We start from the raw sequence: 16,493 nt of genomic DNA, 5'->3' as shown, positions 1-16,493 counted from the left end.
ATTTTAATTGTGTTAAAAAAAATAAGTGTATTAGTATCTTCTCATGCAAAGACTGATTGACACTTAAAAAGTCTCATTTAAAAAAATCAGTAATAGTAGATGCAACTGCATTGATAGAAAGCACATGCTTCTATTTTCTGTACTTAGTTCTTATACTTGTCTGCGTTGTGAGCTAAAGGGGATGAATAATAGTTATATCCAAAGTTTCTCAACAAATGCTTCCCACTCTAGTTAAAATTTCTCTTGATTAAAGATAATGAAAAATATTCAAAGTGTAGTTTCTAAAGAACATTGCACAGTCCAATATTATGTATCTTTAACTGTTAACCTATGGAAGACTATTTTAGTTCAATATCATTTTGGATTTATTAATTGATATTCTGCATTGGCTAGATATATTTAGCAGCAAGTTGATTCTATTGCAAGGTCTTTATTATTAGTTTTTTACATCCTGATAATGACATTTCTAAATTTCCTTCCCATCCACAAATCTTTTTAAAAATCTCACCATTGTTCTGCTGTATTGTGCTATAGTATTAATATTATCCTAAATTGCCAATAACAGTATTGACAAAATGCACTTTATTCCCACGTTAGACAAGGCATTTTAATTCTCCTTATTGGTAGTTTGCTAAACTGTTGGCATAACTATTGTACACTCTGTACTGCTCTTTCCCAATATGTTGGTGATTCTCTTCCCCAAAAGTATTTATTTAATTATTTTTGGATGTTTTATTTAAATAGCACCCATTGCTCTTTCAGGCAGTACATTCCAAATGCCAACAAACTCAATGCCCCATAACTGTTCATTCAATAACTCTCAGATGAACCTTTGGAGCTATGTTCTTGCTTTATTCACATATTTCCTGACACCAATATTCACATATTCCCTGATACCATTTTTCCCCAAAATGCCACCAATTTCATTCAGAATATATTCATTTACTAACCTACCACATGACACCGAGGTAGAAAATGACAAACATTAAGAAATTCTGAAGGAAGAAGTTTCTTTATTCTTTAATAAGTAGAATAAGTAAATACAATCCACAATATTCATACGATTTAGTTATAGGACTAACTATAATACTCATCATAGGAATCAATCAAGTGACATTTTATTCCACTACCTCTGGTACCACTCAAGTTCACCTTTAATTAGAGCAATATATAATCAGAGACATCAGTGTTTTTCCAATAAAGATATGCTGTTTCAATACCCGTTTGTTATAATTGCATATTCATTCTCTGTGTTTCAGCTGCAGGAACTTCAAAATTCTTATGAATACTAATATTTAATATCCTTTCCGTTTCTAAAACAAAGAAAATAGCTTTTCCCTTCTTGTATCAAAGTGCAAATAATATTTCGCCGTATTATGATCTTACATTCTTTTGCCCATTTTGCTTTAATCACTTTAAAGCTTCTATGTCAATGCTGAACATGATGCCAAGATAAACTAATCTCATCAGCCTTCATTTAATCTATACCCATGTACCTATTTAAAAGCCTCTCAAATGCCACTATCGTATCTGCCTCCACCACCAAGTTTTTGTGTTCAAAAAACTTGCCCTGCATCTTTAAACTTTGCCCCTTTCACTTTAACATTATGCCCTCTAGTCTTTGACATTTCCACCCTTGAAAAAAAAGGATCCGACTGCCTACCATTTCTATGCCTCTCATAATTTTATATACTTCTATCAGGTTCCCCATCAACCTCTGGCATTCCAAGAAAATAATCCAAATCTGATCAACCTCTCCTTACAGCTAATACTCTCCAATCCAGGTTACATTTCTGGTAAGTCTCTACTATACCCACTCCAAAGCCTTCAAATCTTTGCTATAACGCTGCAAGGCAGCAACTCTACCATTGCGCCATCTGTGTTTTGATTATTCACCTACTCTTGGCATTCCATCTCTTGACCTGTTGCATATCCATACCTCTACATCTTTTTAATCTTACAAGTTTCAGTTTTGCGACATGTCCGACGCCTTGTCCATAAATAAAATATCAGCTGTGTTAATCTCATCAACCGTCCCCATTGCTTCATCGAAGAACTGAATCAATTTAGTCAAAAATGCCATTGCCATTAATAAATCTACACCAGCCTTTGTTTATGTCATACCTTTCAAAATGACAAATCATTTTCTCCCATATTACGGACTCTAAAGGGTTTCTGAACACTCTATTGTTATTCCCCTTCCTTAAATTTGTATGTGATATTTGCAGTACACATATGTTCTGGCATCACATCCACTTCTGAGGAGGTGGAAGTTTGTAACCGTGGCCAATTTTTATCTTTAATTTACCCACAAATTAAGGGTCACGATCCAAATAGTATTATTTCTACTTACTGTATATGGACCAGTATTCTTTTAAGTACTTGCATTTTATTTTTACAGTACACACTATCACTATTGCCTCCAAATTTCCTATCACATTAACCATATAACCATATAACAATTACAGCACGGAAACATGCCATCTCGGCCCTACAAGTCCGTGCCGAACAATTATTTTCCCCTAGTCCCATCTGCCTGCACTCAGACCATAACCCTCCATTCCTTTCTCATCCATATACCTATCCAATTTATTTTTAAATGATAAAATCAAACCTTCCTCCACCACTTCCACTGGAAGCTCATTCCACACCGCTACCACTCTCTGAGTAAAGAAGTTCCCCTTCATGTTACCCCAAAACTTCTGTCCCTTAATTCTGAAGTCATGTCCTCTTGTTTGAATCTTCCCTACTCTCAAAGGGAAAAGCTTGTCCACGTCAACTCTGTCTATCCCTCTCATCATTTTAAAGACCTCTATCAAGTTCCCCCTTAACCTTCAGCGCTCCAGAGAATAAAGACCTAACTTGTTCAACCTTTCTCTGTAACTTAGTTGCTGAAACCCAGGCAACATTCTAGTAAATCTCTCTCTATTTTGTTGATAGTTAAAAACATCCTTTTATCTAAAGAAGCACACAGTAAGATATTCATTTGGTACCTCTGTAGTAATCCTTACTACACCAAATATCTTCCTCTGCTTCCCTAATCAGTTCCATTTTTAAGTACCATCTATAAATTCATGTGTTTAGATAAGGCTGTTTAGTTCTCTTTCCTGCTACCCACTAAAACTCCTCTAATACTCTTTCTCTATACCGCTTTCCATTTTAATAGCCTCTCTAATCTTTATATTCAGCTTTAGTGTCTTATGAGCTTTATGTGAACCTTCTTTCTTGATTTCCATTTATCGTTAGTGACCCAGAGAGCTCGGGTTCTGGATGCCCTTCCTTCCTTCCTTCCAAGAATGCAGAACTAGACATCTCCACCGAAGGCCTTCTATTGCTCAATTATGGTTTTACCCACCAATATTTGATTCCAATCCTCCCAGGTCTTTTCTAACTCACTGAACTTAACCCTCTTTCTATTAGATAATTTTAAAAGTCCTGCAAAATTGCTTCTCTTTTACCTTCCCATTATTTGATATCTGTGATTTATACTAGATGGAATAATAACCCCTTAAATATGTTATTTAATTCCAACAAACATTTTGTTTGATTGATCTTTTCCATGCTACAAAAACTTCTGATTTATTCTTCCCTGAATATCTTGTGGCCAGTAATATAATTTGCACTCCTTCCCTTTGATTCTTGTTATTGGCATCACATTTGTGACTGGAACTTGGCACGGATGTAACATGCCACGTACAATTAGGCACAGCCACTTTGGACTCGCTCATAGTTAATTCCTTGGACCTATTTTTTATTCAAGCTATTTATCTCTCCTGACCGTTTCCAAACTATGATTTTCTTTTTTTAGATGTTATCGTGTTGCTTATTTACCTACCAAATTAATTTAAGCTCGTCTCTACACCACTACTCTAGCTTTACTCAAGGACACTGATCGCAATATTGATAAGATGCAATTCCACATTTCTCCAATCTTGAGTCTGAGCAATCGGAGGGACTTCTTGCAGATAGTAATTCTGGACATGAAGAATGCCCTTAAATATGCAAGCAAGTTAGATATAGTAGACAATGTCTCTGAGCTGTCCCAGCAGACTGTTTTAAAGTTTAACTAGTTATGTTAGTAGCATCTACGTGGTCAATTTGAACTCTTTTAACTTCTAATTCAATTAATTACTTAATTATTTAAAACAATACTGTTTTAAGGATTGTGCTGTAGTCTGTTGTGTTCCCTATATTAAAATTTTGTGAATATAATGCTATTTTGGCATTCCAAATATTGGGAACTGGATATATACTAGATTCCCAAATATGGGACTTATTTTCCCAATATTTCGTTTTTGCACTATAAACCAAGTTTTCTAATATGGGGGATCCCCAAACTGTGCTAGAATCCCAAAATTGAGCAAAGTGTGCTTTATTCCAATGTAAGGTTTGTGCCAGATTGCCAGCTGTAGGATAGGTATTTCGGCAATCACTAACCAATGGACATTGGGTTATTTTCAAAAATTTACACATACACCATAATTTCATCCAATGACTTGCGTTTTAAGTCTGGCACAGTGGCATATTTTGCCGGGTACCCAACCGGCAGCAACAGTAGCAGCTTCTCATTCACAGGGCGTTTAAGGATTTCACGCACACGAGGGCCACAGTTCAGAGGAGTCGAGGTGACTGTCACTAGGCCAGCATTCTGGATGGGGAGGTGATAAAACAAATGCACCATTAAAATGTTACCATGAGTTTTCATAGTCAACTTTTGGCTTAAGATCAATTCTGCTTCATTTTGTTTCAGTAAGATTTAGTTTAATTTAGTTTAGAGATACAGAGCAGAAACAAGCCCTTCGGCCCTCTGAGTCCGCGATCTCCACACACTAACGCTATCCTACACACACAAAAGGGATAATTCACAATTTTACGAAGCCAATTAGCCTATAAATCTGTAGGTCTTTGAAGATCCACTCTGACAAAGGGCTTGCATGATTTTTTGCGATGTTGCTGGGTTGGAGGTACTTATTTGTATAGTTCCCCACTAACGTGATACTTTGTGGACTAGCAGCCCCACAGAATAGGAAGCTGGGAATCATGAGAAAGTTGGCCATGCTATCCTTAGACAATGGAAGATTTAAAACCACAGAACACATTGCACCAGATTCAGATTCAAATTCAGATTCAGATACATGCAAGCAAATAGCAAATACTTGATTTGGGTGGTTTCATTCAAAGTCCTCCCCCATCAAACCTATTACTCTTTGAAGTGGCGAGCAGTAGCCCTGCCACCTTGCCATCCAATTAGTCAAGCTGAGAGAAGTTACTGTAAAATGACAGCTGGAACTAAGCCCCAGCAGCAAATCAAAGGAGTGATTACTCCACCTGGTGGTCATTAATGAAGAACCTTGACAGCAACCAGCAAAGCCTACAAGGAACATAGCAAGCGAATGTCCACTTTGAGGACTCCAATTAAGGGAGAGCCACTTGAAGTAGAAGACCAACCACTGTGAAGAGCAGAGAACCCTGAACACCATGAAGTCAACAAAGATGCCAGTGACCCACCTCACCAAGTGCGACAGATAGTGTTTGGGACTTGGGAGAGGCAGTAGGCATCTAGGTTAGGTATTGATTGACTAACTTTGTGTGCGTGTGCGTGTGCATGTGCGTGTGGGTGTGCATGAATAAAACAATTTTCACTTGTGTCTTTTGTTTACTTCACAAGTATAGAGCACGCAAGTAAAGCACACTTAAAGGGATATTTAGTTTTAGATTAGTTTAGAGGTACAGCGCCGAAACAGGACCTTCGGCATACCGAATCCGCACCGACCAGCAATCCCCGTACACTAACACTATCCTACACACACTAGGAACGATTTACATTTATACCACGCCAATTAACCTACAAACCTGTACGTCTTTAGAGTGTGGGAGGAAACCGAAGATCTCGGAGAAAACCCACGGGGTCACGGGGAGAATATATAAACTCCGTACAGACAAGCACCCGTAGTCGGGTTTAATCCGTGTCTGTAAGGCAGTAACTCTACCACTGAGCCACCGTGCCGGGTATTGGTGGAAGTGCTCAGAAAAAAAGTGGAACAATAACTTCAACTTGTAAGCGTATCCATTCTAATGCTGGAGTGTAAAATATAGGTTGATTTTTCAGTGCAGTTTTGAGGCAGTATTGCACTGAAAATCTGCTGTCTTTCATATGCAGAGCTAAGCGAATGCTTTTTTTTCCTATGAATAGCACTGAAATACATAGCCATTATGTAATTGCTATTTATAGCTTTGGGTGAAAGCAATGGCTGCTCTGTTTTTATGTTGTAAGGATTTCATGTACATAGTTAGCCTGAAGGGCCTATTTCTGTGCTGTATGACTATATTCTCTATACAATGCTATGGGACACAGATGTCACCATTTATCACGATCAATTTAGGACGTGATCAAAAAATAAAAGCAAGATTTTATCTCAATGGTAGAAGTTTGATAATGTTTATGAAGGATTGTAATTTACATTTTCAGAATTACCTGCAGAGCCGCTAGGAGAATTCCACAGGAAATTGAAACACTGATCTCATTGTAATAATGGGTCTTCCTGCCCGTAGAGAGGATTCCATAAATTTGTTTAAATATCAAGATGAGATAAGGTGCAGTATCCAGATACTCTTTAATCCAGTTTGTCCTATAACAAAAAATCAATAATCATATATTTCAAAAAGTTACATGTTCATAAGTTCATACATTATAGGAGTAGAATTAGGCCATTCGGCCCATCAAGTCTACTCCGCCATTCAATCTTGTCTGATTTATCTTTCCATCGCAACCCATTCTCCTGCCCTCTCCCCATAACTCCTGATACCCGTACCAATCAAGAATCTGTTAATCGCCCCTTTAAAAACAACTATTAACTTGACCTTCAATGGCAATGAATTCCACTGATTCACCACCCTCCGATGCTGGATCTAGTATTGGGAAATTGGGAAGGGCAAATTAATGAAGTGTTTGTGGAGGAGCCTTTTGGCCACAGTTTGATTAGGTTTAAGATAGTTATGGATAGGGACGAAGAGGATCCACGTGTTAAAATGCTCAACTGGGGTAAGGCCAACTTTGAGGGTATGAGAGAAGGTCTCACTCAAGTTGACTGGAGCAGGTTATTTGAGGGGAAAAGAACATCGGCCAAGTGGGAGATTTTTAAAAGTGTGCTGACGAAAGCTCAGGATATGTACGTCCCCATTAGAGTGAAGGGCAAAGCAGGCAAACATAAGGAAGCTTGGCTGATGAGAGAAATTGAGGCATTGGTCAAAAACAAGAAGGATGCATGGGACAGGTACAGGCAGCTGGGATCAAGTGCATCCTTGGAGGAGTTTCCAGAACTAAAGAGTAAACTGAAAAAAGAGACCAGAAGAACAAAAAGGGGCCAGGAGATAGCTCTGGCGGGTAGCACTAAGGACAATCCCAAAAGATTTTATAAATACATAAGGAAGAAAAGGGTAACTAGAGAGAAAGTGGGACCTCGCAAGAATTAAAGCGGTCACCTCTGTGTGGAGCCACGGGAGATGGGCAAGGTCCTCAATGAGTATTTCTCCTATGTATTTACCGAGGAGAAAGAGAGGACGAAGAAACTTGGAGCAGTCAATTGAAGTGTCTTGAGAGCAGTCAGGGTTACCGTCGAAGAAATACTGAAGGTACTGTCGTATATGAAGGTGAATAAATCTTCAGGGCTAGATCAGATATATCCAAGGACATTGCAGGAAACTAGAGAAGAAATTGCGGGAGCCCTGGTTGAAATGTATGGGTCGTCCTTAAATACAGGAGAGGTGCAGGAAGACTGGAAGGTGGCAAATGGTGTGCCTCTTTTCAAGAAGGAGTGCAGGGAAAATGCTGGGAACTATAGGCCGGTGAGCTTAACATCTGTAGTTGGAACTTTACTAGAGTATTCTGAAGGATAGGTAATGCAGGCATTTGGAAGGGCACGGCTTGATTAAGGATAGTCAGCATGGTTATGTACGTGGGAGGTCGTGTCTCACAAATCTGATTGACGTGACCAAAAAGGTTGATGAGGGCAGAGCTGTAGATGTTTTGCACATGGATTTCAGTAAGGCACTCAACAAGGTTTCACATGGTAGGCTGCTCTGGAAGGTTAGATCGCATGGGATCCAAGGAGAGATAGTTGAATGGACAGTAAAGTGGCTCCATGGAAGGAAGCAGAGGGTGATGGTGGAAGGTTGCTTCTCGGACTGGAGGCCTAAGACTAGTGGTGTGCCTCAGCGTTCAGTGCTGGGCCCGTTACCGTTTGTTATCTACATCAATGATTTGGATGAGAACATACAGGGAAACATTAGCAAGTTTGCTGATGATACAAAAGTTAGTGGTTTTGCAGATAGTGAAGATGGTTGTGAAAGATTACAGCAGCATCTGGATCGATTGGCTAGGTAGGCAGAGAAATGGCTGATGGAATTTAATACATAGAACTGTGAGGTGTTGCATATTGGGACATCACAGGAGCGCAGAACCTACACAATAAATGGTAGGCCTCTTGGTGGTGGAGAGCAGAGGGATCGAGGAGTACAGGTGCATGGTTACTTGAAGGTCGAGTCGTAGGTAGATAAGGTGGTGAAAAGATATTGTCAAGCTTGAAATGGTTCAAAAAAGATTTACGAAGATGTTGCCAGGACTAGAGGGTGTGAGCTACAGGGAGAGGTTGAGTAGGCAGGGTCTCCATTCCATGGAGCACAAGAGGATGAGGGGATATCTTTTAGAGGTGTATAAAATCATGAGAGGGATAGATTGGTTAGATGCACAGAGTATCTTGCCCAGAGTAGGGGAATCGAGGACCAGAGGTTCAAGGTGAAGGGGAAAAGGTTTAATAGGGATCTGAGGGGTAACTTTTTCACACAAAGGATGGTGAGTGTAAGAACAAGCTGTCAGAGAAGGTATTTGAGGCAGGGACTATCCCATCATTTAATACACTGTTAGACAGGTACATGGATAGGATAGGTTTGGATGGATATGGACAAAGTTCAGGCAAGTGGGACCAGTGTAACTGGGACGTTGTTGGCCGGTGTTGGTAAGTTGGGCCGAAGGGCCTGTTTCCACACTGTATCACTCATGAAATTCCTTCTCCTCTCCATTCCAAAGGTACGAAAGGTGCTCTAGCTATTACCTTGTCTCATGTAGGGTATTCAGTACAAAATGAATTAAAGCCTTGTCTTAAGGGTTCAAATTTGCATTTATTAAGAGTCTCTTCCAATTAGGAACAGCAAATAAAAGCAAATGACACCCTGCTAAATAATAGCTCTGTCAACCACAAGTAGAGGCAGTGTAGTAGCACAATATCATCAGGAACTAAGTAACTTCCCTGATTGATGCTCCTGCTAAGGTCAAGTCAAGTCAAGTCAAGAGAGCTTATTGTCATATGTCCCAGATAGGACAGTGAAATTCTTGCATTGCTGCAGCACAACAAGATATTGTAGTCATAAATACAGATCAGATCAGTGTGTCCATATACCATAGAATATATACACACACACACATCAGTAAGCAGATAAAGTGCAAAAGTGTAATAGTTTATAGTTTGTTTGAAGTTGTGTTTAATAGTCTGGTGGCTGTGGGGAAGAAGCTGTTCCTGAATCTGGATGTTGCAGATTTCAGGCTCCTGTACCTTCTACCCGATGGCAGTGGAGAGATGAGTGTGTGGCCAGGATGGTGTGGGTCCTTGATGATGTTGGCAGTCTTTTTGAGGCAGCGACTGCGATAGATCCCCTCAATGGTAGGGAGGTCAGAACTGATGGTGGACCGGGCAATGGTAACTACTTTTTGCAGCCTTTTCTGCTCCTGGACGCTCAGGTTACCCTACCAAGCCACGATGCAACCGGTCAGCATGCTCTCTACTGTGCACCTGTAGAAGTTTGAGAGAGTCCTCCTTGACATATCGACTCTCCGTAATCTTTTCATGAAGTAGAGGCGCTGATGTGCTTTCTTTATGATTGCAGTGTTCTGGGACCAGGAGAGATCTTCGGAAATATGCAGACTCAGGAATTTGAAGTTCTTGACCCTTTCCACCATCGACAAACGGGACTGTGGGACCCCATCCTACCCCTTCCGAAGTCCACAATCAGTTCCTTGGTTTTGCTGGTGTTGAGGGCCAGGTTATTGTGCTGGCACCATTTGGTCAATCGGTCAATCTCACTTCTATATTCTGACTTGTCCCCATCATCCCCATACTCTGACTCATTCCCACATTTAGGTACATAATATATAGTACCTAACAAACCGGTATGTTGTGTCTGCAGCGGTTGATTCATAAATGCACTGGCCAGAAATATCAACTACGTGGCCTCTCACCAGCTCCAAGAATTAATTATGGATGAAACATCCAAAAGGTACGAAATACCTGTTAATTGTGCATCACTCAGAGTGCCCACCGTGAACCAAGCCATCTGGGGGCAAATGGGTGTAACTATGCGGTCACAAGAACTAAGACTACAGAAGGTCCTAAAACTAATAGGATCAGGAATAACGGCATTTGGGCGGACAGTGGAAGGGGCACCACTAACAGACACACAGCAGGATACGTTGGCCCTGCTGTGTAACGCCCACTTCGAAATCAATTGCCTGAAGAAAAACATGCAGATTTATGCAGATCATCCAATATACAACCACCAAACTTGTTGTTTGTCGACGACTTGGCAAAACAAGTCAAGGACTTGGATGATGAGGCGAAGACGGTCGACCTTATTAAGGCACATACAACCAGCATGATACCGCCTAGTGGACCATACCCATTTAGACGGGTCACAGCGCTGGTGCAGGGCAAGGACCAAGCCGGGGTCTCCCATCGCTACGCCATTGGCGCGCACCAGTGCACACCCCCACAAGTTTCGGAGACAAAAGAATCCAGCAACCATGGAGGTACGAGCAGCTGGACTTGTCCAGGACATATCCTCCATAGACCAGTCACCAGTAGGGGGTAGACTGCAATTGTTTTACAATGAATGGTGCTGCATAACATCAGATCCGTTTATACTGGACAGCATTCAGGGGTTTCGAATTGAGTTTATTGATGAATTACATCCACCCACTCAACATACAGAAAATCGGAAATTGGTGTTTTCAAAACCAGAAACCTTACAGGTAAATGATGAAATTGACACATTATTCGCAAAAGGTATAATTGAAAGGACGGTTCATCAGCCTCAGCAATTTGTGTCTAATATATTTCCCAAACAAAACAAGGATGATGGGTGTCGACTCATTCTGGATCTAACCCGACTGAATTCCAATTCAAAGTATTCAAAAGTTTTTATTAGTCACATTCACATACACCGAGGTGTAATGAAGTGAAATGCTTTTTGCCATTTTGCAGCACACAAAAGAATACAGACATAACACAAATGAGTCTTAAACACAAAGAACATCCCCCCACAATGGCTCCCACCATGAGGGAAGGCACAAAGTCCAGTCCCCAACCCCAGTTCACCCATAGTCAGGCCTATTGAGGCCTCCACAGTTGCCTCTATGGAGGCCCGATGTTCCTGGCTGTTCTCGCCGGGTGGTGGTGCTCCGGCGTCAGGAGAGTCCTCACAGCGGCATGGGAACCCTGGAACGGCCGCCTCCGTACTGGAGGCCGCGGCTTCCGAAGCCGACAAGGCCGCGCCGGATGGAGCTCCAAATCTGCCGATCTCGTTGTGAGATCCCAGGCTCCCGGTGTAACGTTCTTGCGCCGCCGCCCGCAGCTGGCCGTTCCACAGTCCCGCAGCTCCGCGATGTTGTTCCCGGCGGTCTCAGCTCCAGCGCGGCGACCCGGGCAAGGCATCGCCCACTCCACGATAGCACTCCAGCGCTGTGCCGCCGCTGAAGCCGAGGTTCTGGCGGTCCGCGACAGGAAACGCCGCTCCAGGCCCGCTGGTAGGCCGCGAGGACAGGTCAAGGCTGCAGCCCGGAGAAAAGCTGCCTCTCCGACCAGGTAGGGATCCTGAAAGGCAGTTTCCCCCTATCCCCCCCCCCCACCCCCTCTAGACCTCCAAACAAAACACTTTAACTAACTAAAAATAAAAATAAAACGGTGAAAAGACAGACAACTTATGTCCAGTATAAACATTTTAAAATGGAAACTTTTAGAACTGCCAAGCAATTCGTTTCCAAAGGATGTTATATGGCAAGTATAGATCTGAAAGATGCATATTATTCAGTACCAATTCATCACAAATACCGTAGATATTTGAAATTTTGTTTGATGAGACAGCTATGGCAATTTAAAGCTTTAGCTAATGGGTCAGCTCCAAGGTTGTTTACAAAATTGTTGAAACCAGTATTAGGACTACTCAGGGCTCAGAATCACATTGTGATGGTATATTTAGATGATGTTCTGATTGTAGGCAACACTCAGGAAGCAGCTGAATTTTCTGTTTCAGTTACCAAACATATGTTCGAGACGTTAGGGTTCTTCATCCATCCAATTAAATCCAAATTGATGCCATCTAGAATCATTGATTATTTGGGATTCCCCATTTATTCAACTAACATGTCAGTGACTCTGCCTACAGCCAAAATACTATAATTAATGGAAGCTTGCAGCAATTTGGTTGAGGAGCAGCAACCCTCCATCTGAAGAGTGGCCAGTGTTATTGGCAAATTAGTGGCAGCTTTCCCTGTAGTACAATTTGGGCCTTTACATTATCAAAATTTGCAACGAGCTAAGGAACAGGCAGTCAAAAAACATGCAGGTCATTTCGATCAACCGATGCAGTTGACAGCTGAAGCTATCACTGAGTTGCAGTAGTGGGTAACAAATGTCTCACGTTGTTCTAGTGACATTCTGAGTAATCAACCTTCAGTAGTCTTGCAAACTGATGTGAGTGCATCGGGATGGGGAGCCACTGATACCAATTCTAGCTGCGGCGGCAGATGGAATATGCAAGAGGCATTAATCCTCCAGATGCATGGGATTAACTATTTAGAATTGTTGGGAGCATTCTATGGCCAAAAAGCGTACTGTTCAGCAATGCATGATTTGCATGTTCAGCTACAGATTGATAATACCACAGCAGTTGCATATATTAATTACATGGGTGGAATTAAGTCGATATCATGTGATAATCTGGCTAATCTCATCTGGCACTGGTGTATTGCAAGGAACATCTGGGTTTCAGCAACCTACTTACCAGGTAGAGATAACATGGTGGCAGACACCAGGTCACAAAAGTTCAATGACAACACAGAATGAATGCTGAATCCAATTTCTTTTTTTTCAAGTTGTCACCCAGTATGGATCACCAGACATTGATCTGTTTGCATCCAGGCTAAATCACCAGTTACCAAAATATCTCATGGGAACCGGGTCCAGGGGCAGTAGCGGTGGATGCATTCTCACTACATTGGGGTGATATGTTCTTTTACGCTTTTCCCTCATTCTGCCTCATCAGTCAAGTCTCACTAAAATTGAGTAGGACTCCGCTTCAGGCGTTTCGGTAGTCCCTGACTGGCCCACACAACCATGGTTCCCACTGATTCTGAGACTGATGACACAATCATTTATGGTTGTCCCCAAATGCAGCAACTTGTTGGTTCACCCTGTGACAGGAGAGAGTCACCCTTTACATGATCGTATTAATCTGTTGATTTGCAGATTCTGACGAGACCGTTCCAGGGGCTCGGACTACCAAGTCGTACGGTGGACGTGATTACTGCGGCCTGGAGAGATAGTACTAAGAAACAATACGTATCCCATATTAAAAAATGGGAGATGTTCTGCTTACAGTCAAATATATCTTATCAAACTGCGAGCATACCTAATGTATTGGAGTTCCTTGCCACATTACACTTTGATGAGCAATTGAGTTACAGTGCCATTAATAGTGCTAGGAGTGCATTGTCTTCCTATTTATGGCAGGGGTCGGGACAACATTATGTCGGATCTCACCCATTGGTGTCCCGATTCATGAAAGGTATCTTTAACAAGAACCCTCCCAGACCTAGATATACGGAAATCTGGGATGTGAGCATAGTTCTCACACTATTTCATCAATGGGCTCCAATTACATCTCTGTCTTTCCAAAAACTCGCACTTAAAGTGGTCATGCTCATGGCGCTTGTTTCAACGCAGCGAGTCCAGACATTGCAAAAGCTACGGCTGGACAGCATGGTTTCTTCCGTAAATAATATTACGTTTTATGTCTATGATCTAATCAAACAAAGCAGGCCAGGGATGTCCGGGGTCAAAATAAGCTTTATGGCATACCCCACTGACCTGCGACTATGTATAGTTACGCACTTACGTCAGTATATAGAGGTCACCAAGAGCCTTAGAGGCTCCGAAACAACGATGCTTATCAGTCACAAAAAAACTAATTAAAAAGTGTCTGAGCAGACCATTTCTAGGTGGCTGAAACAGGTTTTGGATTGTGCTGGAGTGGACACCGATGTGTTTAAATCTCACTCCACCAGGGCGGCATCAACATCTGCAGCGAGGGCACTGGACGTCCCTTTAGATCAAATCCTTGGGACCGCAGGATGGTCCAATGAAGGGACTTTTCAACGTTACTTTAACAAACCTGTCCTCACACCAGAAGGATTTGGACACACTATTTTGGGTTCTGTTTCATAACTTCCCCCTGGGAGAGAGGGGTAATTATTGTTTATTTTGTTGTTATTAAAACATTAATTGTTTAATTCAAACTATGTTGAATACATTATTTTTATCCTGTGTCAACTGAAGCAGTGTGTCGTATGGACCTGTATCTACGGCATGAAATCACAGAGCTTTGAAATCTTCACGGAATCACTCACGTGACTCCGAAGTAAAATAGTAAGATTAAACGAGAACTTACCAGTTTGAAGTTTGATATTTATTTTATGAGGAGTTACGGTGAGCGATTACGTGCCCTCCGCTCCCTGCCCTCATAATCGCAAAGATCATCTGGTATTTCTAGTCTTCTGAGTCTTAGTATGTTACTTCGACTGTAGTTACTGTGATTTCATGCCACTGCTTTGAAAATTGACGCACATGCGCACTGGCGGGACTTCTTCACATAATCGCTCACAGTAACTCCTCATAAAATAAAGATTAAACTTCAAACTGGTAAGTTCTCGTTTAATCTTACTATTTTGGATGATCAGCCATGATCATATTGAATGGCGGTGCAGGCTTGAAGGGCCGAATGGCCTACCCCTGCAACTATTTTCTCAATTTCTATGTTTCTATGAAAGAAAGTAATTGATGAAGCAACTGAAGATATTTGGGTCTTTGAACTGTCCTGAGGATATGCCGTGAGGTTGGGATGATTCGTGACCAACAATTACAACCATTTTCCTCTGTATGTCATATGATTCAGCCAGTGTTTCCACTTTGAAGGAAATTACCCGAAATTCGGGAAATTCTGGTTGTCTTCAGGTAATTTTAGGGAAATTAAATAATTTCGGGAAATTTCTGAAAATGGCCGCATCTGGCCCTCGAAGGGGTGTAAAGGTAATACACACAGCACTGCCAGTTTGGCGCTACAGGTGCACAACCTTTTATCCGGTGTTCCGGAAACCGAAAAAAACCGGCCATTTTTTCCAGGATGTCGTCTGCGCACCAAAGCTCGCGTTTGGCGCAAAACTTGACCCGAAACGACCCACGGTCAACCCAGGTCTGTACTACTGTAGCGGCTGCCTCCTCCCCGGAGACCGGGAGACACTTAAACATCTGTAAATCATTGCTTAAATGTTAGTCAGTTAGTTTGGAGGGCTTTTATGTGAAGGGGGGGGTTGAAGGGGTAAACTTTAATTCTTAGTCCCCTACCTGGTCAGAGAGGCGGGGAGCGGTCAATGCCTTACCGGGTCGCCGTGCAGTAAGCTCCGCAGTGCTGTGGCCGGTGGGGCTGCGGGCGGCGCCGGTTGTAGCTCCGACCCCGGCAACTCTACCCCTGGCTGCGAGGTGCTCCAAATCCAGCGCGGCACGCGGCCGGACGCCCCAACTCCGCGAATGTTGGGAGTCGGCGGCGTCGCAGCGCTGGGATACCAGCGGGGAGCGGGCAATGCCTTACCGGGTCGCCGTGCGGCAAGCTCCGGAGCGCTGTGGCCACCGACACACAACATCGCGGAGCGTCGCTGGATTTGGAGCCGCGCAGCCAGGGGTAGAGTTGCCGGGGTCGGAGCTCCAACCGGCGCCGCCCGCGGCCAGACGGAGCCCCCAGCTCCGCGAGGTTGGGAGTCGCCGACCAGGTAGGGGACTAAGAATTAAAGTTTCCCCCTTCACCCCTACTCCACCACCACCACATAAAATCCCTCCAAACTAACTGACTAACATTTATGCAATGATTCCCCGGTCTCCGCGGAGGAGGCAGCTGCTCCAGACTTTTCAAGCCGCCCGCGCTACCTACCTAATCTACGCTAAAAACCTTCCATTCGGAAATCCGAAAATGTCCGAAATCCGACAAGTGTCTGGTCCCAAGGCTTTCGGATAAAAGGTTGTGCACCTGTAAAAGGTTTAAACAGATCGCTGTCAGTTTAACGCGTGGGAATTTAAATGAAGAGCTGTCGGCTGCAGTGCTATGGGTTCTAAATG

At 42.6% G+C, this 16,493-nt stretch overlaps 1 protein-coding gene across 2 annotated transcripts in view; it reads right to left on the bottom strand.

Moving 5' to 3' along the window:
* Positions 1 to 634: 634 nt before the first annotated feature.
* The window catches only part of iyd (iodotyrosine deiodinase), a 42,709-nt gene continuing 26,850 nt past the window's right edge, over positions 635 to 16,493 (bottom strand). For both annotated transcript variants that reach the window (XM_055639058.1, XM_055639057.1), the window contains exons 5-6: positions 6,476 to 6,629; positions 635 to 4,648 (exon numbers count right to left, since the gene is read on the bottom strand). In XM_055639058.1, coding sequence (XP_055495033.1) covers positions 4,466 to 4,648; positions 6,476 to 6,629 — 337 coding nt within the window. In that variant the 3' untranslated portion in view covers positions 635 to 4,465. The remainder of the gene's footprint in view (positions 4,649 to 6,475; positions 6,630 to 16,493) is intronic.

This window comes from Leucoraja erinacea, chromosome 8 (assembly GCF_028641065.1).
Source record: "Leucoraja erinacea ecotype New England chromosome 8, Leri_hhj_1, whole genome shotgun sequence".
In the NCBI taxonomy this organism is placed as follows: Eukaryota; Metazoa; Chordata; class Chondrichthyes; order Rajiformes; family Rajidae; genus Leucoraja; species Leucoraja erinaceus.
This window is presented reverse-complemented; position numbering and strand designations above follow the sequence as displayed.